The sequence below is a fragment of the Callorhinchus milii genome, unplaced genomic scaffold, assembly GCF_018977255.1.
Source record: "Callorhinchus milii isolate IMCB2004 unplaced genomic scaffold, IMCB_Cmil_1.0 Scaffold26, whole genome shotgun sequence".
Taxonomy (NCBI): domain Eukaryota; kingdom Metazoa; phylum Chordata; class Chondrichthyes; order Chimaeriformes; family Callorhinchidae; genus Callorhinchus; species Callorhinchus milii.
Window position 1 is genome coordinate 6,707,876 of NW_024704767.1, and position 25,413 is coordinate 6,733,288.

The 25,413-nt window shown below is 42.2% G+C and overlaps 3 protein-coding genes across 3 annotated transcripts; 2 read left to right on the top strand and 1 right to left on the bottom strand.

The window, feature by feature from the left end:
* The first annotated feature begins 833 nt into the window (after nucleotides 1-833).
* lactb (lactamase, beta) lies at nucleotides 834-19,667 on the top strand. Its single transcript, XM_042344028.1, has 6 exons — nucleotides 834-1,265; nucleotides 6,622-6,688; nucleotides 8,508-8,698; nucleotides 9,293-9,644; nucleotides 10,356-10,521; nucleotides 16,987-19,667. The coding sequence occupies exons 1-6, from the start codon at nucleotides 834-836 to the stop codon at nucleotides 17,531-17,533; spliced, it is 1,755 nt and encodes a 584-aa protein (XP_042199962.1). The 3' UTR covers nucleotides 17,534-19,667.
* LOC121850871 (vimentin-like) lies at nucleotides 2,862-4,691 on the top strand. Its single transcript, XM_042344096.1, has one exon. It carries the CDS (start codon nucleotides 2,992-2,994, stop codon nucleotides 4,012-4,014), a length of 1,023 nt encoding a protein of 340 aa, XP_042200030.1. The 5' UTR covers nucleotides 2,862-2,991; the 3' UTR covers nucleotides 4,015-4,691.
* A 182-nt stretch (nucleotides 19,668-19,849) lies between the features above and the next one.
* LOC103187967 (40S ribosomal protein S27-like) lies at nucleotides 19,850-25,413 on the bottom strand. The gene is made up of 4 exons (XM_042344117.1): nucleotides 25,239-25,413; nucleotides 22,821-22,929; nucleotides 21,728-21,838; nucleotides 19,850-20,522 (listed from the first exon to the last, which is right to left on the bottom strand). Exons 1-4 carry the CDS (start codon nucleotides 25,242-25,244, stop codon nucleotides 20,494-20,496), a joined length of 255 nt encoding a protein of 84 aa, XP_042200051.1. The 5' UTR covers nucleotides 25,245-25,413; the 3' UTR covers nucleotides 19,850-20,493.

Sequence of the window (25,413 nt, forward strand, 5' to 3'; positions counted from 1 at the left end):
CAGGTGAGTGGGGGAGAGGGGCAGGTGGGGGGGTGAGTGGGGGAGAGGGGCAGGTGGGGGGTGAGTGGGGGAGAGGGGCAGGTGGGGGGGTGAGTGGGGGAGAGGGGCAGGTGGGGGGGTGAGTGGGGGAGAGGGGCAGGTGGGGGGGTGAGTGGGGGAGGGGCAGGTGGGGGGGTGAGTGGGGGAGAGGGGCAGGTGGGGGGGTGAGTGGGGGAGAGGGGCAGGTGGGGGGTGAGTGGGGGAGAGGGGGGGGGTGAGTGGGGGAGAGGGGCAGGTGGGGGGGTGAGTGGGGGAGAGGGGCAGGTGGGGGGTGAGTGGGGGAGAGGGGCAGGTGGGGGGGTGAGTGGGGGAGAGGGGCAGGTGGGGGGGTGAGTGGGGAGAGGGGGGGGTGAGTGGGGGAGAGGGGCAGGTGGGGGGTGAGTGGGGGAGGGGGCAGGTGGGGGGTGAGTGGGGAGAGGGGCAGGGGGGGGGGGGGGGGGGGGGGGGGGTGAGTGGGGGAGAGGGCAGGTGGGGGGTGAGTGGGGGAGGGGCAGGTGGGGGGTGAGTGGGGGGGAGGGGGGCAGTGGGGGGTGAGTGGGGGGGGGAGGTGGGGGGGTGAGTGGGGGAGAGGGGGGAGGGGGGGGGTGAGTGGGGGGGGGGGTGTGGGGACAAGTGTTGGCCTGACACTGAACTTGCACTTGAGAGAGCAATCGCTGTTGGGTTGTCCGGGGCTGCGGTGCTCATCGCTGCTCTGTTGGAAGGCCCTCCCGCTCTTCCTCTCCTCACGCCCCCCCTCACCTCACCCCCACCCTCCCCTACTCCCCTCCTCCCCCACCCACCCTCTCCCAATCGCCATGGCCGGCTCCCTGTGCCGGTTGCTGGAACCCCTGATTGCCCGATCGCCGCCGCCGCCGCCGCCTGCGAGTCTGCCCCGGGTGTGGCGGAGCGTCGGGAGGCCGCCCTCCGGAGGCCTCGGGTTGGGAAGCCGCCGCTCCTTCGCCCTCCGGCCCCCCCCGGCTGCGCGGCCCGGGAGCTGGGGGGAGCTGGGGCCGGGGGGGCTCGGGGTCGGAGTGGGAATGGCTTTAGGCTTAGCCCTCGGCCTTCGCCAGCACTTCTCCTCGTGCCTGCGCTCCGAGTGCCGGGAGGAGACCGGGGACGAGGAGGAGGAGGAGGAACGACAACAACAACAACAACAACGACAACAACACATACCAGTGCCGCAACCTGCAGCTGTGGCATTTTCATCGGCCATAAAGAACAGTCGGGATTTGCTCCGGCGGATAAAGGTGAGCGAGTAAGCGAACCCCTGAAAGGAAAACTGCTGAGGGTTTGCTGATCTCCGGTGGCCCATCATTAATGCCAAAGGACCTGCTTTTTCCCGCAGCATTAAATGCAGCACAGTTGCATTTTACGCTACAGGACAATATCCCCGCAACACCCCGCACCAATGCTGTGATAATGTACGATACTGCTGATATAATAATGCTCGCTGGAGTGCCTCATCAAGATGCCTCGAAAGAGCTTCACTGATATAATAATAATTAATAATAATAATAATAATAGTCCTTGCATTTGATAAAAGCACTTTCTTCCAGACAACAACAGCCACAAGATGACATTTGTGTAGCGCCCTTTCACGTCGGGAGGACGTCCCGAGGCGCGGAAACGTCTCAAAAGACGTCTCAAAGCGCTTCACAGAATATACTGTAAAGTGAATTGACCGTATTTTTTTTGGGGGGGGGGGGGGCGAAACGAGGAAGCCAATTGCGCACAGCGGCGTCCCACAAACAGTCGTGCGTTGAAGTGACCAAATTATTATTGTTTTTTTTTGAGGGATTATTATCGGGCAAAGGTTTCACCCTGACGGGGGAATCGAACCCGGGGTCACTCGCTTGCAAGGCGAGTGGTCTAACCACTGAGCTAAGGACTCCTGCAAGATACCGTGCCTTAACACGTCTTCAAGCACTGCACAGAATATATTGTAAAGTGAATTGACTGTGTATTTGTGGGTGAAATGTATGTGGCAGCCGGTTTATTGTATTATTGTAGCAAAGTAGTTAATTTTCACAACTGTCTGTCCGTCCATAGGTGAAATACAGTCACTCCGCGTTACAGTACAGTAAAGTACACTATTTACACTATGTACAGTGCACTAATTTGGTGCTTTGAGCCACCTCAGCGATGTGATAAGACGCGATATGGAATGCAGGGAACGTCCTCGTGTACAGAGATTTCCGTGTGCCGGATTCCGGTGACGGAGTATGCGCGCCTTCTCCCCCGGAGGGATGCCGACGTTTCGCCTTGACGCTGCGGGGCCGTCCGCTGCCCGTGCACATCGCGAGTCGCCGTGGTCGTCGTTAAGCCGAAGGGTTGAGGCGGCGGCGCTGCCTCTGGCCGGCTGCCCGCCAGCCCCACGTTGCGGTGGGTGGGTGGGCGGGTTGGGTGGTTCCGCCAGTTGGGAGATGTGTTGGTTTCGAACAGCGGCAACTTACCTTTATTGCAAACCAATCCTTGTTGTTGTTGTTGTTGTTATCACCCGGAATATCCCCCATCAACTTCCCCCCCCACCCTCAACCCCCTCAACCCCCCCACCCCAACCCCTCAACCCCCCTCCCCCACGTTGTCCTATTGAAGCCGCACAGTGTGCAGTTGGGCGGATGGAGCCAAAGCGGTGACAGCGGGAGCGGCGGTCTCTGTGACGTCACGCGCCTGACTCCCGCCCTTGTTGACACTCAAACGTCGGTTTGAATCCGCCTCGCGGCCGCGTTCGATAACGGCTCCGGGACCAACGGTTCCATTTACCTCCCAACTCTTTCACCCAAACCCTCCCCCCCCCCCCCCCCCCCTCCCCCCCCCCCCTCCCCCCACCACACACACACACACCACACACGTACACTCCGCTCAAGAGAAAGCCCAAGCCAACCGGACCGGCGGACCCTCTCTGACCGAGGCAGTCCCCCCACCTCCCCCCCCCCCCCCCTCACGCTTCACGAAGCCGGCGTGTCCGCAGCGATGTTTTCCAGGACTTCGTCGCCGGGCTCGGGGACCAGCGGCCAGGACCGGTGCGGCGGCGGCGCCGACATGACGGGCGAAAACGTCGAGCGCGACTTCCACGAGGGCATCCAGGAGGGCAAGGAGCAGATCAAGGACCTGAACGACCGCTTCGCCAAGTACATCAACAACACGGTGATGAGCCTCCAGCGCAAGAACAAGGAGCTGCTGGGCGAGCTGAAGCGGGTGGAGCGCGAGGAGTTCGGCGCCGTGGAGAAGGTCTTCCAGAAGGACAACCAGGACTTCCAGTGCAGGATGGACGAGCTCCAGAACGAGCTGGTGCTGTTCAGGCTGGACTTGGACAAGATCAAAGCCCGGCTGGATAAAGAGATCCAGCAAAAGAGGGAGTACGAGAAGGACTTCCAGGACCTCAAGAAGAAGTACGACGACGCCCTGGTTCTCCTGGAGAGGCTCCAGTGCCAGTGCAAGCTCCTGGAAGCCCAGTTGGCGCAGCTGAAGATCGTCCGGGATCAGGAGCGCATCTACTGGCAGCAGAAGATCGACAACCTGCAGAACCTGGATCAGGTGGACACCAACACGCTGGACCTGGAGCAGGCGCTGAGGAACATGCGCAGCGAATACGAGCAGTTGGCCAAGAGGAACAAGGAAGAACTGGAGCGATACAAGCAGAAGTTTGAGGAGAGTAGCAACCCGCTGCAGAGGATCAAGAAGGAGACCGAGGCGTACCGCATTGCCCTGACCGATTTGAGAATCCGGGATGAATTGCACAAGAGCCAACTGCAAGAGAAGGAGCGAGAGATCAATAGGATCAAGGAATACAATAAAACGCTGGAGAAGAATGTTGAGGTTCACGCCACCGAGTATCAGACTCTGCTCAACGTTAAGAATGGGCTTGAGCACGAGCTTTCTGGTTACAAGAGTCTCTTGAATCAAGTGGAAAAGAAGTCGAGGGACTATTCCTCGCCACCTTGCATAACCGCAGCTCCAAAACCTGCAGAAGATATCAACAAGATGTGGGCTTAGCGCATTTAGCATACTCACTGTTAGAACACATGGAACTTGCTTTTTCATATTATTTTCTGACCATTGTAAAGCGTAACAAACAAAACTTGAGTTTGATTAATATATTGATAACTGCTGAATCTGTTATCAGCTACAGGAAATTGGTTTTAGTCTTCGATGTTTGTTTCAATTATTTGTGCTCATTAGATATACATTCAGAGAGGTGTTTTCCTCATTTCCAGCAATTCCTTGTGTGCCGTTTTGTAATGTGGAGCATCGGCTAAAACCCAAAATGTGTTTGTTCAAAACAGCCCAACTGTAGTCATGCTACAGATGAATAGAATTAATCGTTTTGGGTGTTGTAAAAGCCATATACTTTGGTCACATATATGGTTGGTGCAGTACTGGTATTAATGAGATAAAAGTAGCTTTTGTGACTATAACTGCATCAAATTGGTTGGTGTCAGTGACTCTTTCATTTTCCTTGAATATTTAACTTGATCACACTTTTTTTGAAAATCAGAGGTCCATAATGTGGTTTGCAGTTAAGACAAATGAGCAATATTACTATTTTAGGTTTCCATGTATCCTTTTCATTCAAACTAGTGTTAACTTTAATAACTTAACTATTATTAAATGTACGTAACAAACATTAACTATGCTTTCTATTTTTTCTGATTAAAACAAATCTGAAAATATTTTCAGGCTTTTATATCTTTTATTAAAAAAAATTGCTATATGTTCAAGAACTGTTATCACCTGGAGTTGTTTTTTAAAAAAATTCTGCTCATATTCCCTGAGCCCATGGGAGCTTATGCCCCAAATAAGTTAGTTTTATGAAATCAGTAATAGGAATTCTTTCTAATCTTAGGGAACGTTGACCACAAATACAGTCACTCTATTTCACAGTAAATCCTTTGAAGTGCTTTGAGACATCTCCAACATGACAAAGCACTATATCACATCCAAGAATTATTATAAATTGAATTTAGCATTGCTGTCACTTAAAATAAACTTTACAGTTCACTGTATATGATTTTTTTTCTCCTCATTCTTTTTGGGTGTATTGGTAAAACTGGTTTATTGCCTGGCAGCACCTCATTTCAGGAACAAAAATATCAAATTAGGTGTTTTCACCTTTCATACTTGAGGTTATACACACACCTATGCTGGAGCTAGCAACTCTAATCTCAATTAGTTGCCCCCGTCTCATACATACCCTTTTGTAATTCTTCTTTGTTTATCTAGTTTCCTTTAAAATGCTATTTTGGTCTCAACCCTCAACCAAAATAACCACACCGAAGATAACCATTTGAATTGAATGAGTAATTTACATATAATCAAGTCTAAATGAAGCTATTATGAGTCCATTAGTTTGGCTCCTAGTTGAACTGAGAACTGCTTTCCATTTATAAGCTAAAAAAGTATTTTTGATTACTCAAGCTGTCAGCCTGGTTCAATTGATAGCACTCTTGCCTCTGAAACAAGGTTGTGGGTTCAGGCCCCACACTGCTGCATTGTCCCTTGGATGAGACTTTGAATCAAGGTCTCATCTACCTGTTCACGCGGATGTTAAAGATCCCATGACACTATTTGAAAAGAGAATTTACTACTGGTCACCTGGTTCACAGTTCTTCAGATAAAAGTAACTTAGCTATGAATACAAATAACAGAAATGAAAAAGAAAGTAGTATGCCAGGCTGTATTTTTTAGTAAATGTCTGTGAGACATTGCTATGGCCAAGTTGCCTGCCACACTCGCCTGCAAGTACATAGCCATTACTGTACAGTGAATCCTGCAAATGGCTTTGAGAAATTCCATCGGCAGTTTTAAAAATAAAAATAAGGGATATAAACTGAATCCAGCATTAAACTGCAATGTTCTACAAGCCATCTAGAGTCCAGCTTTTTGGAAAGAGCACTTAGTAATTTTGTTTATTTAAAAAAAAGTTTATTCATCAAAAGGGCTTTATTAGGTTGGAGTTGAAGTGTTGGATCCAGTTTTTGCCGTCTCAGAACGGACATCACAGGCTTGGAGAGGCAAAATGGAAACTTGACAAGCAGGATGCAAGTAAAAAGAGACTATAGTTAGGTGAAGTGATTTGAAAAGTTGGGAAGGTTTGCTGGAAAAAGAAGGGAGGAGGGAATATAATACACGTTTTTAAATTATGAATGAGTAAGATGGCATAGAGGCACATATTGGCAAGATAAAAGCTGCGAGTGTCAGAAGAAATTTTCTTACAGTTAATAACTATGTAGAATGTCATACTATAAATGGCTGTTGAAACTGAATGATAATATTTAAATGGGATTTGGATAAATGCTGAAATATATACAAAATAGTACAGCGAAAGACCAGGGGAAAAGGAAACTGGATGGATTCTATTTTATAGTATTTTGGACTTGTGATCTAATCCTGTTCTGCATTCAAATCATTAAATTATTGCTGATGAGAGTGAAGTGACCTTTTCAGATGAGTTTAATTGTATTTATGAAATTAACATTTATCTTTTCTAATAGCTTATGGTATAATTAACTACTATGCAGGATAGATTTATAGTTATTTAAAATCACTTGAACAGAGACATTCATTTTATCCCAATAATAGTTATTTTTTCCCCTTGTGTAGGATGAAATGGCTGCCCCTGGGATAATTGTTGGGGTTTCAGTCGATGGAAAGGAAGTTTGGGCTGAAGGTTTGTATTGCCTGGTGGCTTACTGTTTGAAAGTTATATGAACAGTGACAGAAAGCAACATTTTTTAATAAAGGAGTGGATCTTCTAAAAGTGATCCATTAGAGGAAATAAATATTTTTGTTTAAGTTGCAAGGATAGTGTAGATGTTTCAGTTTGTTGCCATTCCTGTCCAAACTAACAAAAGCTGCACATAGATACCTTATTATAAATAAAGTACAATGCTATTTTATCTGCATGAATTTACCTTGACATTTCTTTACAATCTTCTGAAAAAGCTGACAACATTTGTATTTATATCATGGTCTAGGTGCTGAGATCATTGAGTAGATGTCATTTACCATCAGTTATTCATCATTACATATCACTCTTTTACCTACACCATGCTGCCTTTGCTTTATTCAGTGCTCACTGCACCACATATTTTTAAAACAAAATGCAAATAATGTCAAGGAAAGAATTCACACAAGAAGAATGGCCACTTGTACAAGGTACTGGAATCTGAGCAGCGCCTATTGAAAACATGCTGACAGTAGAAGGAAAAACCATTGAAGTAGCTGTAGGAGAGGAGAAAGGCAAGGAGAAACACTGGTGGAAAATTGAGTGTGATAATACATTAATAGTTTGGAAACCAAGAGTGATAATATATTAAAAAAAGCCAAGAGAAATCTATTTACTACAACAACAAGATTACATTTGCATAGCGCCTTTCACGTCGGGAGGACGTCCCAAGGCGCTGGACAGAGTACAGCATTTCAGACCCGAGCTGGGGTTGGGGGGGTAAGTGAAGGGAGCGGAAGGGGGGTGGCCGATGGCATGGTCGAAGAGGAGGGTCCTGAGGTGGGACTTGAAGGAGGCTAAGGAGGGGGCGAGGCGGAGTGACTGGGGGATGGAATTCCAGAGGTTGGGGGCAGAGTGGCTGAAGGCTCTCCCTCCAATGGTAGGGCGGGTGGGTCGGGGGACGTGGAGCAGGCCAGAGCCGGCTGAGAGGAGGGAACGTGCGGGTTGGTAGGGGTTTAGGAGGTCGCAGAGGTAGGGTGGGGTGAGGCCATGGAGGGCTTTGTATGTGAGGACCAGGATCTTGAACTGGATCCTCTGAAGGACAGGGAGCCAGTGGAGTCCGGCGAGAGTGGGGGAGATGGGGTCACGGAGTTTAGTGCGGGAGAGGACAGGCTGCAGAGTTCTGGATTATCTGCAACCTGTGGAGGGAGGAGTTGGGAAGGCCGAGAAGCAGGGTGTTTGCATAGTCGATAAATGTCTACAAGATAAATGTATGAAAAAAGATAAAAGTGCTGTATTTACTAGAATGTATTTCAAGTACTAAATTTATATGGGCTCTTTGGTTTTATTTTTAAGCATATGAAATACCTGAAACTTTAACCAACTTCACAAGAAAATATGAATACAAATAACACAGATATAGAAAAAAAACTTAAGTAGCATGCCAGGCTATATTTTTTGCAGTTAGCGGGGAATTCTTCCTCTCTCTGGACTGAATAAATTCATATAACGTGTAAATACAGTAGTTAGTAATCAAACATAATACTAAACCATAACTAATGAGTAGGAGTTTTAACAATGACTGCAATTGCTTTGATTTTTCCCGAGAGTTGATTTTTAAAAAAAAACGGAGACAAAGAACTCCATTATTGAGCCAAGAATGTTGCTGTTTAAATCAATGGAAATATTGTGGTATTGCTTTGATAATCAAGATAATTGTGCTTTGTTTGGCTTAAGATTAGTATGATTTAAGTATTTGTTTTGCAGTGTTTCAGAACCAGCTTTTCACAGCTACAGTTATTATTCTGACTATTATTTTAAGGTTTGGGATATGCAGATGTGGAAAACCGTGTCCTATGTAAGCCAGAGACAGTCATGAGAATTGCCAGCATCAGTAAGTCTCTTTCTATGGCTGCCATTGCCAAGCTGTGGGAAGAAGGAAAACTGGATCTAGATGCTCCTGTGCAAAAATACGTCCCAGAATTTCCAGAAAAGGAATACGAAGGAGAGAAAGTAAGAACGTTTTACAATGCAAGATTGCTATTAAAACCTGCCATTTATTGCTTTATGTTTGACAATATGTAGATTTATAGTATTCATAAACTGACACAGCTTGTGTCATTGTTTGTGACTGTTTAACTGAATGTTATGCAGACTTTATGATAATTTCACAGCAGCTGTATTAAATGAGAAAGTAATATTGAGAAAGGAATTTCAAGATAAGGTAGGAGCCCCAAGCTTTGTTTACAGTGTTAGGAAATCTTACATGTTTTTAGTCCGCATTTTTTTAAAAAAGCAATAATAATTTGAAAATGTGGTTATAGTTAAGATTTACATGTAAGATGTTGTAGATCTTTTCCAATTAAAGGATTTTGCCTTTGAAGATCCTGTAAGCCAGTTGTACTTCAGATTTTGCATTGATTTTGGTATTGACCTGACGCAAGCCTGAAGCATTACTGTAGATTTATAGGAGCTACCTGAGATATTTATCACATATAATTTGCCAGGACACACACACAGTTTATTGTAATTACTATTTAATTTTCTATGAAAAGGAAAGGTTCCAAATGTAACCTATTTCTATGCCTTATGCCCATCTTGCAACAGGTAACGATAACAACAAGACTGTTAGTATCTCACCTAAGTGGTATACGTCACTACGAAAAGGATGTTAACAAAATCAAAGAACAAAAGGAAAAAAGAAACAAGCTCATTAAAGTTGGATCTTCCATTCAAGATAGTAAAGATAGGAAATCTGTAGAAGGTACAAGGGAGAAACCAGAGGGCACAGAAAAAGGTCAAAGTGAAGGAGGTACAAAATCGGAAATTAAGGAAAATGAAGGAAAATCTCTTCAAAAAAAGGAGTTTGAACACGAAGAGTACTACATGAAGGAAAGATTTGAGAATGTAACAAAATCACTGAAACTCTTTCAAGATGATCCCTTGGTTTTCAGCCCAGGTAAAAATAAAATCCAATTTTGTGAGTTTGTTTTACGACAAGACATTTTCTCAGAATGACTGTTTCTCTGATGTTTGTTTTCACTCTCACCCTGTGGGAAAATGTTTCTCAACCTTATGGAGATGTGGCTGAGATCCGAATCGTATTCTAGATGAAATGATGGATACCAACCCATGTAGCATCATGGCATGAATTTTGAAGCTCTGATTTACACTTGTCTTCTGACCTTTAACTATTATAATGTCAGTGCAAATTGATAAAGAAATCATCATTAGCTGATCGCTGTCCAGCTATATTCTGATTTAATATCAGACGCTGGTGTCATTGAATCTGTTCAAAATGGGTCATTGAAAAATGTAGTCGTAAAACACACAAAGGTGCCTTCGTTTTCTTACTAGACTAATGAATAGATCTGAAAGTGTGAAAATAATGTAAATACATTCATTCGGGTAAAACAAAACCCTAATGCTTGTTGAGCTCAGAACCTGCTTGAATTGTGAGTTTGGGTGGTGTCCCTGGAACTTAGTGATGATTTTTTCCATCCAAATCGTTTTACTGAAATGCCTAAAAACAAATTTTTATTTATAATAATATAATCCTTGAATTTGATATAGCGCCTTACCACGTCTTCGAGACGTCTCAAAGCGCTTCAGAGAATATACCGTGAATTGATTGTATATTTTGTGGGCGATTTTTATTTATGCTTTATAGGCACTCAGTTCCTGTACTCAACGCATGGCTGGACACTTCTCAGTGCGGTGGTGGAAAGAGTCGCTGGACAGAATTTCTTGGAATTCATGAAGAAACTGTTTCGAGATATCGGCATGCTCAGAACTGTGCCTGAAGAACATGAACCAATTATATACAACCGATCAAGGTAAATCGCTCTGCAAGAGTGAGAATCATGACATCCTCAGTATTTGAAGCAATACACATGTAATTTCATGACAAATGTTTAATTGGAATTTATATTTGTTTATAGTGGGGGGAATATTTCAACTTCAAAGAACCTTTCCGACCTAACTTTTTTGCAAACTTTTTTTTTTGCAGTCCATGTCTTCGGTGCCTAGATTGCTGCTTTATTAATGCAAAATGTGATAATTGTCAGTATTATCTCAAAAAGATTATTTTTGTTGAGAACCTGGTGTAGTACCATTGACATGTCTCAACAACTGCTTTTGTCTGAACCAAACTTGCACAATATCGTCTTTAATTTCACTGTTGGAACGTTTTCATTCCTGACCATGTTTTGCTAATATAAGGAGGAATGCTTAAAGAAAGCAGATACACCACAAAACCTTGGAATTTCTTTTTAAAAGTCTACGTAAGTGGTGGCCGACCTCTTTGATTATTTTGTTGGCCAACCAAAAAGCTTGAACTCTCAACATTATTCTGATCTTGACATTTTTGATGTGTTGGTGTCGCTTGTTAATTCAATTTCCCAACATTTATCATTTGTGCAATAGTTTGATTTGAGTGCTGAGTTTCATTACTTGATAATTTTTCATTAGAAAATGCGGTAGGAATTGGATCAGATTCACTTGCCTTTACACTAGTTTCATTCCATTCTGTTGCTTTGTGGTGAAGTCCAAAGTCAAGAGGCAGGGTTGGGATTGGAGTGAATAATTCTGATCTTGTTTGTGAGCTGTCCAAGTATCAATTGCAGATTTAGAATGCATGTGAACTTTCAGCTGTGTAAAGAAAATTTACAAGTGAAAAGAGAGGGTCATCGGGGCCTTTGATTCATCTTGTCTGGTGTGGTCTGTAGGAATCTGCAGATTTTGCTGTCGTCCTCAACAGTAATTATTATTATTCAACCACAAGATTCCATCTGAAGTTTCCAGAATGAGACTGGTGTGCGTGGCCTCAGCTGTCAGCTTTGATTTGGGAGAGGATTCGTTCAGTTGGATTGAGGCAGAAGATTAAAGAAGTTCAGGAGACCTCATTTTACTTTGGTTTAGGGATAATGAAACACTCAAGTCAAACTTTTCAATACAATGGGCTTCTCTTTCTTTCTAAATTCCTCTTTAAGTGGTGTATTAGTTAGTTAATCGACCCAAGTTTACTTGAGATTTGATAAGTCGTAAGTGTAAAAGTGATCTGACGTGTGCTTTATTCTGAAAGTCGGTCAGTATTAACTTCAAAAGATACTTGGCAGGAGCAAACTATCACTGAATTACTGGTAATTGTGTTGGGATTTGAGTTGAAATCTATGGAACATTTATATAACATTAGTACATAATATGCACTTGGACAAGTAAGGGTTTATACTAAAGAGAACCTTTAATGATAATGCAGCTATGTTTTAAACATTGTGTAAATTGTATGCATTCATTTTTTGGTTTCATATATTTTTAATTAAATAATAATAATAATAATCCTTGCATTTGATATAGCACTTTTCACGTCGGGAGGATGTCCCAAAGTGCTTCACAGAACACACTGTAAAGTGAATTGACCGTATATTTGTTGGCGAACGCGGCAGCCAATTGTACACAGCAATGTCCCACAAACAGTTGTAGATTGAAAATGACCAATTTATTATTGTTTTTGGTTTTGGAGGGATTAATCCCAGATTTGGAGTCTTCGTCAATGTCAGTGACGCAGATATAGTCCAGAAATGAGGGTCACAGGGTTCCCCTTGTAGAGCGTGTTTCCTAAAATTGGAATCAATGGAATGCATCTGTTTCTGAATTACCTCCCGACGTGAGGCTTGAACCCATCATCTTTTGACTTGAAAATGAGAGTGCTACTAACTCAGCCAGGCTGACAAACCCAGTAAGAATGTGGATTAAAAAAAGATGGGAAATCAAATCACAAACATTTCTTAATCACCGTGGAGCTATGAGTTAACCAAAATGTAGGAACATAGCCCACAGTTTATCGCACTGGCCAGATTCCAGTTATGGATCAGTATATGCCACAGAACTTCATCCAACTTGAAAAGGAAAGTTTTATGCTTCTCTGTTCAAGGCAATATGTTTACAGCAAGTAGAGAGAACTTAGAGTGAGATGAAAATCTATTTTCTTTTCATACGCCAATTAGAAATATTCACTCTGTTTTATGTTTATGTTTAATGGAATGTCTTATGGATAGCTTGGCGTCTTTGGGGCCAAGCAATCTTGCCCTTAGCAGAAGCAATACGTATGCATAACTAAACACAGGAAATTTATAACAATTCCCAGCATAATAAATAACATGAGGTCAAGAGTGGAACAACAGTGTGATAGAATAAAGTCATTCTGACATATCGCCGATATGTCAGAGGTATCTCAGAGTTCTTTCGTTAAAAACAGCTGCAGAAGACAAATCCTCTTGCACCAACATTCCTGGATATAAATTGGATTAAGGTTAATAAATTCCATCTGTATCCATTCATTCACTTTAGACTTTTTTAAGATGACTCATTTTTGTAATGTTGGCAGTATCAGCTAAATTAGAAGTTAATTTGTTTGCAGGAATTGTGTCTGTGGATATTTTGTCACTGCGAGGGAAATGAAAGGTAATTTACTGTTGTGATTATTTATTCTGTTGCATTTACCTGAGTTATTTCAGGTTCTGAAAACTGCTCATAGATGTGTGTCTTTGAGGATAAGAAGTAGCTATTGCCAATAACTTATATCTACGCATATAGCAATTGATAAGAACCAAATCCTAAACTTTGTTTTGAGAATTTGTCTACATCTGCATCACTATTGTTAATATATAAACAAAGATAAGGTAATAATCTAACTCCTTAAAGCATTCTTGCAATGCAAATTTTGAGTTTATCTGACCATTAAGAATGATATTGTACTTTGGATTGTGTTCTGTTTTGCTTAGAATATTTAATGGAATTATAACATTCTGCTTAGGGAAAGAAAATCATCATTGAAAAAAGCCAATGACAGATGTCTGGAAAATATTTATTTTAAATTTAAAACACATGGAATAGGCCTACATCTGCTCCTTGTAGAGTTGATATGGATTAAGCAACATGTTCTGGCAAGTTAGCACGGTGGTCTGATCCTGAGTTTGATAGTTATTTGTTTTTTTAATTACATTATATGTTGTATTTCTTTATTTTTTAAAAAAAGTTTCCATGTTTTTCCCAAGACATTTAACAAACTTAAGTTTCACATTGATAATTCTCTTTGTGTTTCTAATAATGTTGAATTATTCAAAGCAACACAAATAGTTGGAGCAAGACTTATCTGTTGAAATTATTGGTTACATAAAACTAAGTCACTTGTACTCGAAATTGCAAGTGTATTTTAGAGACATTTCTCCATTTGTACATTTTACTTCCATATTCTCTGTTTGGTTGTAAATCTGCTGAGCAAAAGAGGAAAAAAAGAACTCGCCATGCAAGTAACTTTGTGTTAAATCTTTGTTTGGCTGAAACTAAAACTGCAACTGTCTATACAAAAGATGTGCATGTGAATATTGTCTATGTGAAAGAGTCTCAGTCACACTAATTTGACAGCAACCAGCACAGGAAGTTAACTATGAACACTTGAGGTTAAAAGGGTATTGAATTAATGGGGTTGATGAGTACTGTCAGTTTTTTACCAATGTGTGTTAAATCTACCTAAATTTTTAAACTGGGAGCCCAACTTTTGAAAAAAGATGCATTTCAGATGTTCATTCGCAAACATAACTATTTTGCCAATGATATGAACAGAGCATAATAAGCGGTACTATTTAATCCAGTTTATGTAGAGGATATTTCTAATTACTGGGGGATTGTCATTTCGATAGTGAATTCAGAGCAGTGCTCCCAGATGTTTAGTATCTGTGTCCGTCTTCTGAAGGTTTGCTAGTACAATCCTCATCAATACCTATCGAAAGTCAGCAGCAGTGAGCCTTTTGGTTCTCCAGGGATGGAACATTGTTGCGTGACTCTGGTTAACTGTGTGGTCCAAACAATATGAATCCCCTGACTTTAGAAATCTCATGAACTTGTGAACTGTTACGTAAAGAAAATTCTGTTACATCAGAAAATTCTTCTGATCTTAATATCCCATCTCTTGGCAGTAGATGTGACGATGCTGCTGATTGTAAACTTGTAAAATGTACAGATGTGATTCCTGTTATCGTGAAAAAATACTGCCAACAAAACCAGCTCAACTCGCAAAGGGATTTAAATTCAAAATTGTAAATGTCCCCTTTAGTAATTAAATCCAATTGACGGGTTCCTCTTATTGTTTTCTAAATGTACTGTACACTGAATGAAATGGATTGAGTGAGTAGACATTTGTTCGAAACCTGTTGAAATATGCATTCAGAGTTCTAGTTGTGTTGTCAGGGCTCCATCTGGTGGAATCTCTGGAAAATCCAGATAAAAGCCATTTTGACATCTCACGAGAAAGCATGGAATAATAAAATGTTATTTGCCCACACTATCGTGGACTGGGGAAAGTATTTACTCTCTGAACTCCACAGGTAATAGAACAAGCTACAAAACATTTATCCATCCTAATTGTTCAATTCCAGCCTTCCTTTTTTCGGCAGCTGTTACACACCCCGGGAGGGATGAAGCTTCAACCTTTATGAAGACACAAGCCGCGCATTGTTTTGTAAAAATCCAAACTGCATTGGCAAAAGGTGTGAAGGCTTTCTGCGTCCTAGACCCCCATCTTGCAGGCCTTTGAACATGTCACTAGGAGGTGCTTGAGACAAGATCATGCATTACCTCTCATCTGATTATTGACCAAACCCTCCCCACATCACCCTGTCATGAATTGAAGCATCCACCATTCTGTTTCACTGCATTGCCAGATTGCAATGTTTTACCCTTTCTTGCTACTGGTTATCATGTATCATTTACAATTGCATGTTTTCGCTCCTCTTGGGAAACCAGGTATCGGTGCAGTGCGGAGTTAGCTATACAGGTCATTCTTCTCCTTTGTAATTACTGCAGGTTAAAACAAAAGTTTGCAGTAAATTATACATAAATCCAATGTACACTATTAGTATACATAAATGTATACATGTAGCAAGCTGATGTTTCCTGTCTACTTTCTCATGGTGGGTTTCTGATTTTAGTCATGTTTTGGTAACATTTCCACTTTGTTTTTTCTGACCTATGCTTACAAAGTACACAGTGATTCCTGACGTGAAAGGTGCTTGGATTATTGTTATTTAGATAGTTCCTCCCAGCTGGCTACTGCAGTATTGATTAGAGGTCTTGCCGAGACCCACAAAGGGAAGAAAGTGCAAAGCAACTTTGGGTAAAAAATATGTTCCTTTTCAGGTGGTGTGTTATTGCAGAGAACGCTTAACCTATAGTCTGCTGTGGTGTGGCCCTTCCTGTTATGTGACCTAAACATTGCTTCTCCTTTTAGAAAAAGACCTAATGGTCAATGCTACAACCTCAGCAAACGTAAAGGTTCTAAACCACTGTATGTGGTGATGAAAGTGGCATAGGTCATACAAATTGTATAAAAAATTGCGTAAATTATTTAACACAGTATTTGTCACAATAAACTCTGAGTGAACTGCTCATAGTTCTCTCTTGATTGGTTTAGAACCTCTTTGCTGTGCACCTTGACTATTGCAAGTACTGTATTCTGCAAATCAACTATTAATGCTTCACCTGTTTTATGAGCTATTAACCTCATTACGTTTTCCACTGATTGCACTTTCGATCAAAGTCCCAATCTGAGTTTTGGATATCAAACATGTAGTCATTTTCGATTAATTATTTCCAAAAGAGCTAGAATTTCTGATGATGTTAAATAATTCTAATATTAATTAAATCATTCCAAGCAGTGGTAAAGCAATGGATATAGCCGCACATACCATTCTCAGCATATCTGAAGCAGATCCTGTGTCCAATGAAGAGAATCCTTACATCAGTTTTATTAAAACAAAATGGTACTTTGAAGTTGGTAATAACAGAATGAGAGACAAATAATATTTTTCATGTTCTGGGCAGAATTAAATGGATTCATTTCAAAGAGCAGTTTCAGAGCAAAGTTGTGCTTGGTGATGGTCATTTTGATTTCTGAGTTACTTTAGAGTAGAGCAGGTATGTTTAATTTTTACCATATTAGTTGTTGTTATCTATGGTTAATTGGAGCTCAGTTTTTGCTGTCATTTTCTTCAAGATAGTTTTGGGATCTCTGAAGGAGTATGTTGTCTGCTTTATAAAAAAAATGTTTGTTTTCCCCACATTATTGACTCCTCAAGATTGTACGTTGCCTGGAAGATGAAGATAAGCAAGTCTCTGGACACAAACACACACAGTTCTTTTGTCTGCCAACCCACACTTCCTGTCAGCTAGCTGGAGTGCTCAATTATCTAACTGTTTTTAATGTAATTATAAATCTGAATCCTTTCAATTTTGTTTTGTAACAGGTATTACTTTTACAACAAAAAAGGATATCTTATTAACTGCCCTTATGTGGATAATTCATACAAATGGGCCGGTGGTGGTTTTCTCTCAACAGTCCAGGACCTGCTTAAATTTGGAAATGCCATGCTTTACAGCTACCAGTCCAAGCACTTTCAGAAAGGAGATCATCGCCATCTGCCAGGCTACCTCAAGCCAGAGACCATAAAGATGTTGTGGACCCCAGTGGAAAAAACGGAATTGGCTTGGGACAAAGATGGCACATATGCCATGGGTTGGGGTGTGATAGAACAAAAGCAAAAGTACGGTCAATGTCGCCAGCAGCACCATTATCTCACACACACAGGTGGAGCAGTTGGTGCAAGCAGCGTCTTACTTGTACTTCCTGAAGACATCTACACAGCAGCTTTGCCGGAGGAGGCGGAAGTTCCACCACGAGGCATTGTGGTTACCATTCTCTGCAACATGCAGTCTGCCTCACTCAATAGTACAGCTTTGCAAATTGCACTGGAATTTTATAAAGTCAAGACGAACAAAAATCATAATATTTAAGCATAATTCTGTGTGATTCCAAGGCTTTTATAGATTGATCTATGAAAGGAATTGGAAAACTTTCTGATGAAACTAATATCATTTTCAACTAAATATCTCCAGGATATCATGAATCTATAATGTGATTTGCACTACTTGTTGCAATTGCTTTTTTCTATATACATCTTAAACCAGACCCAGTTGAATCATGATTTAACAGAATATTTTTCTGATTTTGCGTAAGTTATATGCAAATGTGGTCTTCAGTGTTTTACATTAACAAGAACTTAGTCTTGAATATTACAAGATTTTGCATAGACAATGGAGTGATGAAGGGCTAACAAAAACTAAAAGCTAGAATAATGTTTACAAGAAGTTCAAAATAATAACAATAAACAGCAAATTACTTTTGTATAGTTCCTTTCACGTAATACTGAGAGAATGTTTGATTCTTATTCATCTGATGATCTAATTCATTATAGTTTTTTTTCTTTGTTGTTTGCGATAAAGAGCAGGAAATAGACTCTAAGAATAGATGCAACACATGAATGGTCAAAAGGACTCAGAATATCATACATGAAATGTGAGAAACCATATGAAATGAACTCTTAAGTAATTTCACTTCAGTGATGCAGATTGTAGAGTAATTTTTAGATTATTGATCTGTGGGTTGGTCACAGCTCAGCCCAGTCTGTCCAATGTGGCTGATGTCCACAATTCTTGCAGCGGATTCAGAATTGTGATCCAGAATGGAGACCTTCACCAGGTTTTCCCTCGCAAACTTAGCGTACATAGGTTATTTAGCTTTTGCTTTGCATTGTAGATTCCATTGGGTGAGTTTTGTAAATTTTAATCCTTTGTACAGTGGAAACTCGCTAATAAAAGTCAGCGAAAGGTCAGGGGAATTTTGACCATTGATATTGTGTTTCATGGCATAGTGCTTTGAACCACCACTGATAAGAAGTTGATGTACTGCAGTTGCCGTTGTTCACCTTTAGTGTGCCTTGCAAATCATACAAGGAACAGGTGAAGCTGGTTGGTGCTATCTCACATGAACTGTACTGCAGAAAATATTACCTGACCTGCAACTGAAGTTTTGAAAGAGACGATAATTGAATTTAGTCTAGCTCTCACTGTCTCTATCTGGGCAAGGTAATCTATAACCTGTCTGTGGTCCAGTATCAGTCCAAAATGAATGATAATCAAGGTGAAATGTGTAGAATACACTGTAGAATTTAGACCATCAATATGGAATGGCAGTCTGCACTCGACTGGTGAGGAAATTGTTAGATAACTAACCACTTCCAGTTCAACACGTACAGTATTCAGTCATTTGCTGCACCTGTTTTCAGTTACTTGCAGAGATATTAGCTTTCATGCAAATATCTATTATATTAAAAGAAACTGGAAAGGGTTATTGAAAGATGTGTGCTGAACCTTTTCCATATTCTGTTATCTCACCATAAGTGTGTAATGTGAATAAACCGTCGTATGTCCCAGAAATACAAGTTTGTTCTTGTCGTAATACAAACCTCTGAAGCTTAACTCTATAATCTTAACTCTGGAACTCCATCCCGCAGTCCCTGCATCTCGCAGTCCCTCCATCTCGCCCCCTCCCTCCCCAACTTCAAGACCAACCTCAAGACCCTCCTCTTCGACCGTGCTTTCGATCTCCCTGATTCCACCCCTGCCCTCCACCCTCACCCACCCCGACCCCCAGCTCGGGTCGGTAGCTCCGTGCAGTGCCTTGGGACATCCTCCCGACATGAAAGGCGCTATACAAATGTAATTTTGTTGTTGTTAACAGATGATGTTCAGACGTGGACTAAATTTTCGCCAGAATGTTTCTTCTAATGATGTATGTTTCTCTTTTCCACGATTTTTTTTCAAATCATTTATCTAGTTTTATTTGTGTCACAAATGCTGTTCCACCGCTACCTGAATTCTACCACCAATACTGTATTGCAGGTTCTTGCCAGGTCCCAAATTTGGTGATTATTTAACTCTATTCTGTAACAATTACTAGTAGCTTATTCTGTTGCTAACACTGAAGTATTTGATTCACTGCTATCCAACTGCTTGCAAAATTTGCGTTTATATATGCTGTATATACTTTAAATATGGTCAATCACATTTCAAATAAAATTATTAAAAATCCTAATATTGGTTATCAGTAGTACATTCTGTCTATCTAAAATACACTACTTAGCTTTACAGCAGTTTTATGTGAAGTTATTTTAAGTGTCTTGATATTATTGGTACTACATCAAATGAAGGTAGGCATTGTTTGAAATTAACCAACATAACTAAAACAAATAAAAATACAGTAGACATTTGTTTGGATGCTATTCTGATTTTTATTGATGGTTAGATGTTGTATCTGCACAGCATTGAAACACTGGAAATACACTTATCCAACAAAGCTGAATGTACTTATTTGCTTGTATAAATCATTGGTTTGTCTGCCACTGGAGTATTGCACACCTCACTTTACTTCTGGGCACCTCCACTTCAGGAAATATGTTAGGGCCTTGAAGGGGTGGAGAGGAGGATTACAAGATTGTTGCTAGGGATGCAGGGCTATAGTTATGAGAGGAGATTGGAGAAGCTGGGCTTGTTTTCATCGGAGCAGAGAAGGTTGGGGATCCTGGTTGAGGTGTGTAAAATCATGAGGGATTTTATTAGCATAAATAGTAGTAATTTCCATCGGAATGTGGAACGCCCTACCGGGTAGGATGGTGGAGCTGGACTCCATAGTAGCTTTCAAGAGGAAAGTCAACAGTTATTTGAAAGTTAGAGGCTGGAAGGGGCAATGGGATTGAAGTGATATCCTTGCTCTGTGAGCTGGATGCCCTCTGTCTTCAGTGTAGATTTCTGTTTAAACATTTATTGGAATCAATGAAATAACATTTACATCCCAGTGGTGCTACACATTTTCAACTAATGTAGGAATGTAGCCCAAACAACCCTCCTGATGACGTTTAGTGTTGTTTTCTCCGAAATGAGCAACCTAAAAGAAACAAAAAAATACACATTGTTTGTTGTTCAGCCACTACCCCCCGAAACTCTGGAACACTCTTCCTCTAACCTTCCGCCTTGCCCCTTCCTTCCCTCATTTATATGCTTCCTCTTGGCGATGTCATCTGCAGACATGGGGTAAACTTCCACATGTATGTGGATGACACACAAATCTATTTCTCTTCCAGCTGCGATCCCAAGTCTGCCGATGTTCTTGTAGCTTGTCTAGCGAACATCAGGGCTTGGAAGAGTTAAAACTTCCTATACTCAATGTTGATAAGACAAAAGCCATCCTCATTGGCCCCCGTCAACATCTGCTATCCTCTGGCTCTGACCTCCTCAACTTCCTCGGCCTATCCCTCAGAGTTACAGAATCAGTGCACAACCTATGCGTCAGGTTCAACCCACAGCTGTCCTTCTTTCCCCACATCCTGTCCATGACCAGAACCGCCTTCCTACACCTTCGCCACATTGCCTACCTCGGCCCTTACCCTGTACACATCCGAAACCCTCATCCATGCGTTCGTCACCTCCTGACTGGACTTCTCAACTGCCTCTTTGCCAGTCTCCCCAAATCCACCATCCAAATAATCCAAAACTCCACCGCCTGCATACTCACCCGTATTAAATTCCGAACACCCATCACACCAGTTCTAGTCAAGCTCCACTGGCTCTGCGTCACCGAACGTGTCAATTTCAAGATCCTCACATTCGTTTTCAAATCCCTACATGCCCTGGCATCTCCCTACCCCTCTAACCTGCTTCCTCCCCAACCCACAATCCGTTGCTTCCGCTCGACTAGCTCCGGGCTTCTGCATGTCCCCTCCATTCCACCATTGGTGGCTGTGCTTTCAGCCCCTACGCCTTGCTCCTTACTTCCCCATTTTCAGGTCGCACCTGAAGACCTTCCTATTCGACCGTGCCTACAGTCACCTCCCCCTCCCCCCGGCTTGGAGTTGTGCTCTGCCACTGTCAAGTGCTCCGGGACCCTATCCTGCAAGAGGGGCGCTATATATAAATAAAGCTGTTGTTGTTGGTTGGGTATTATGAGTTACAAAACTGATGACAGATTTTTGGCTTCTGTCCAGAGCACAGTGGTTGATTTTTAAAAAATGAACTTAAAACTGCAGACGAAAAGCGATAAAAAACAGTTTCACTTATATTAAAAAAGCAGATGTCACAAACTTCCCCACCTACCTTCTGTAAGCCTGGCTTTACCCCCTGTGGGCTGACAGAGTACAGTCGCGCAGCCTACGCATGGCACCACAGTCTGAGCGTGGCTGAAAACGGTTGTGATTTTGTAGCAGCCTGGAAGATAGTTTAGAATTAACATATGTTAGATGACAAAGTTTAACACAGTAACAAACCCTCCCCAAGCGACATCAGGCAGTGATGTCGTCAGATGTAAATAGTCTGCACATTTGTATCCTGCGATTGTTTGAAAAACAAAATGTATGTGTACTCTGTGACCCAATTTTTTTTAAATATAAAAGCTTAAAGAATTTTTGTATCTCCTTTACTATGAGTAAGGACCCACATTAGGCTGCATGGAAGTTAGGACAGACTGAGAATTGGTACACTCATTGTCTGAGCTCAGAAGTGAAGAACCGTTGCTTTGCTTGGAAGTAATAAATATCCTGTCTCTAATTAGTTGGGGGGCGGGGGGAAATGAATTTGTGGAAGTACTGTGATCAGACAGGTTCTGGAATCCATACATAACATGTGACTTCAAATAAGCTCAATTGGTGTACTGCAATATCTGTTTAAATAAAGTTCGCTCAGATAATCTGACCTATGTGAGACCACTGTGTGTATTTATCTTAATCTACGCTGCAAATCAAACAGTACAAATTTGTTCAGCCTGCTCTGTAATGACAGTATTCAATCATGATACAAATCTACATTGTACAGGACTGTGAGTATTATTTTGAAGTAAATATTCTATACTAAAGGTACATGTAGATGATCCTATTGGGTATGTGGTATTAGTAAGATTTTAAAACATGAAAATTACAATAATATATTTTGGGTGGATATTTTCTTAGAGAGAATAGAGCAATTATTTGCAAAACCCAAACAATGTTTTAGAGTTCTTTTCACCCTCTTGAAAACAAGACAGGAAAGAGACCATGGTATTTGAGGGAGGGGAGGTGGGCGGAGAGGAGAGTATGAAAACTTCCTGGCCAGTTAACTGTGAGTCATCCTCCCAAAGTGAAAAGCACTGTACAAAATGTAAATTGTATTGCATAATACTGTTCGGATCCCAACGACTGTTGTCTCAGAACAATACCTGGACATTTGACATCCATAAAGTAGGAATTAGGGCTCTGCACCAACCGCTTCTTCTTATGCTGCCTCCTCTCCTCTTCAAGGGTTGGGTGCAGCAAATCCTTCGCTAACTATAAGATATAGTAATGTGAAAAATATATATTTTACAAAGATTACTCGCAAGGTAACAAAGCAAGGCAGGCGCTATTAACTCAACAGAAAGGGAGAATGGAAGGAAATGATCAATGAGACAAAGAATAAAAATTTCCATTCCATTACAAAACTGTTCTTAGAGACCTGACAACTCTATTCGAGTGAAGTCAGTACTGCCAGATTATTTAAAATAAAGTTATAGTTGTATTGGGTCTACAGGAGTTTCTATTTTGCCATCAAAAGGTTTGAGGATAAATCCAGGGTATCAACTACTTCTGGAGTTTTTGAACATCTCCCACAAATATACAGTCAATTCACTCTACAGTATACTCTGTGAAGTGCTTTGAGACATCTAGAAGACGTGAAAAGCGCTATATCAAATGCAAGGATTATTATTATCTGTGAATTGAGAGAATTGCACAACTAACTTAGTTTGGCAAAGTTTCCATCTTTGCTAACAGAAACCATTTAAAAACTGATATATTTTGTCTTTTGAGCTGTACTTATTCACAAGCCTCCTGATGTGGCAAACAAAGAGTAAGTAAGTAATCAGCCATCAAATGCAATAGATTAAAAAAAATGTAAAAAGTCATCACCTAATCACAAAGCAATGAATTAATGTAAACCTAATTACCTAACTGATGGAACTGATTTTGAATCATTCCGATTTCATGTACACATTTCCTTTAAATGTGGCTTCCTTATAAGGGTTGGGATAGGAGGAAGGAAGGCTAAGCATCAGTTTTAAGTGTTCCTTCCTGTGTCTCCTTGTACAATGCATCAATGCGACTAGGAGAACAGTCCCATCATTTTGTTCCTAGGTCTGTCCGTCAGCCACTCAGTCAGTTGCCACAACAACTTTTGACGACTTTTCTATGCAACAATGGCACAACTGAGTTGAGGAACTCAGAAGCAGGGAGAAGGAGAGAACCAGGGGGTTGAAGGTGTGAATCTTTTGATGCGAAAACCCCCTCAAAAGCATATGCCGAGGTTCAAAAGTGTGGCATCAAAATCCACCACTTTCCCCTTAATTTTCCATTCTTTAAAATTTGAAAAAAACATGCACCGGTGGGATTAGGTACTGTTCTCTTCCCCATTACATAGTCTCTCCACTATTGTGGGGAGAAACGTGCACTTTCAAAATATTTGTTTCGCCCGCGAAATATAATCCAATTCATTTTACAGTAATATTCCCTGAAGAGCTTTGGGACGTCTCGCAGACGCGATAAAGGCGATGATAACAGCAATATAATAATAATCCTTGCACTTGGTAGAGCGCTTATTCACATCTGCTCGACGTCTCAAAGCGCTTCACAGTAGTCTATTGACTGTGACGTGAATTGACCGTATACGTGTGGGCGAAATTAAATCCAATGCGAGTATTACTGTTATTTTCCTTGTTTTGTGTCGCAATGTTGGGTTGGACCCCTGCCTTCGCCTTGTCAAAACTGGGGCAAGGAAATCAATTTGATCAGTCAGGTCACATTGATAAAGCAACGAACAGAAAGAGAGAGAGAGAGAGAGAGATCAGCAGCTCAATCTGGCTCTGTTACTGCATGAATTAAAAAAAACACTATGCACGTCATTTTCAGGGGCTTTTTTCCTGGTTATGCAAAACAACACACTAAAAACGGGAAGTATCAGCATCTACAGAATGGGGTGTGGTGGGGTGGGTTTTGCTAATAGCTGGGGGTGTGGGGGGTGTGGGGGGAGGTGGGGTGTGGGGGGGGGCGAGGGGGATGTGGGGTGGGGGGACGACGAGGGGGAGGTGGGCTGGGGGGGGGGGACGAGGGGGAGGGGTGGGGGGGAGGTGGGGGGGAGGTGGAGGGGTGGGGGGGGAGGTGGAGGGGTGGGTGGGGGGGGGCCAGGGGGAGGTGGGGGGGGGCCAGGGGGAGGTGGAGGGGTGGAGGGGGGGCGAGGGGGAGGTGGAGGGGGGGGCGAGGTGGAGGGTTGGGGGGCTCTCTCTCTCTCTCACTGACTGAGTGCTGTTGGTTTCCTCGTCCCAAAGCCAAATGGAAACTAATATCTCGAAATCCCGGGGCCCGAAATACAGTACAGCCCTCAAAGTGTGGGGGGGGGGAGGTAAGGGGGGGCTTCGCTGTGCGAACGTGACACATGTTTTTTTTTCTTTTCTTTTCCCCCCCCTCTGTACCCCCCCCTGTACCCCCCCCCCCTCTGTACCCCCCCGTACCCCCCGCAAACTAACTTCGGTGCAGCGATACAATGTATCCACATGACTGGCTACAGTGTCGCGGGGGGAGCACTCAGCGCCCGGGCAGCGACTTACAGGCATCGTCGGCTCCACCTCTGATCGCTCACTTGTGGCCCCTTTTTTTTTCTTTTTCTTCTTCTCCTCCTCCTCTCTCCTTCTTCTGGTTATTTGACACGAGGGACTTTACACCTCTTTCGATAAGCAAAAACACGTGGGATTTCCGCTTCCTCTCACCACGTTTACAGGGGAA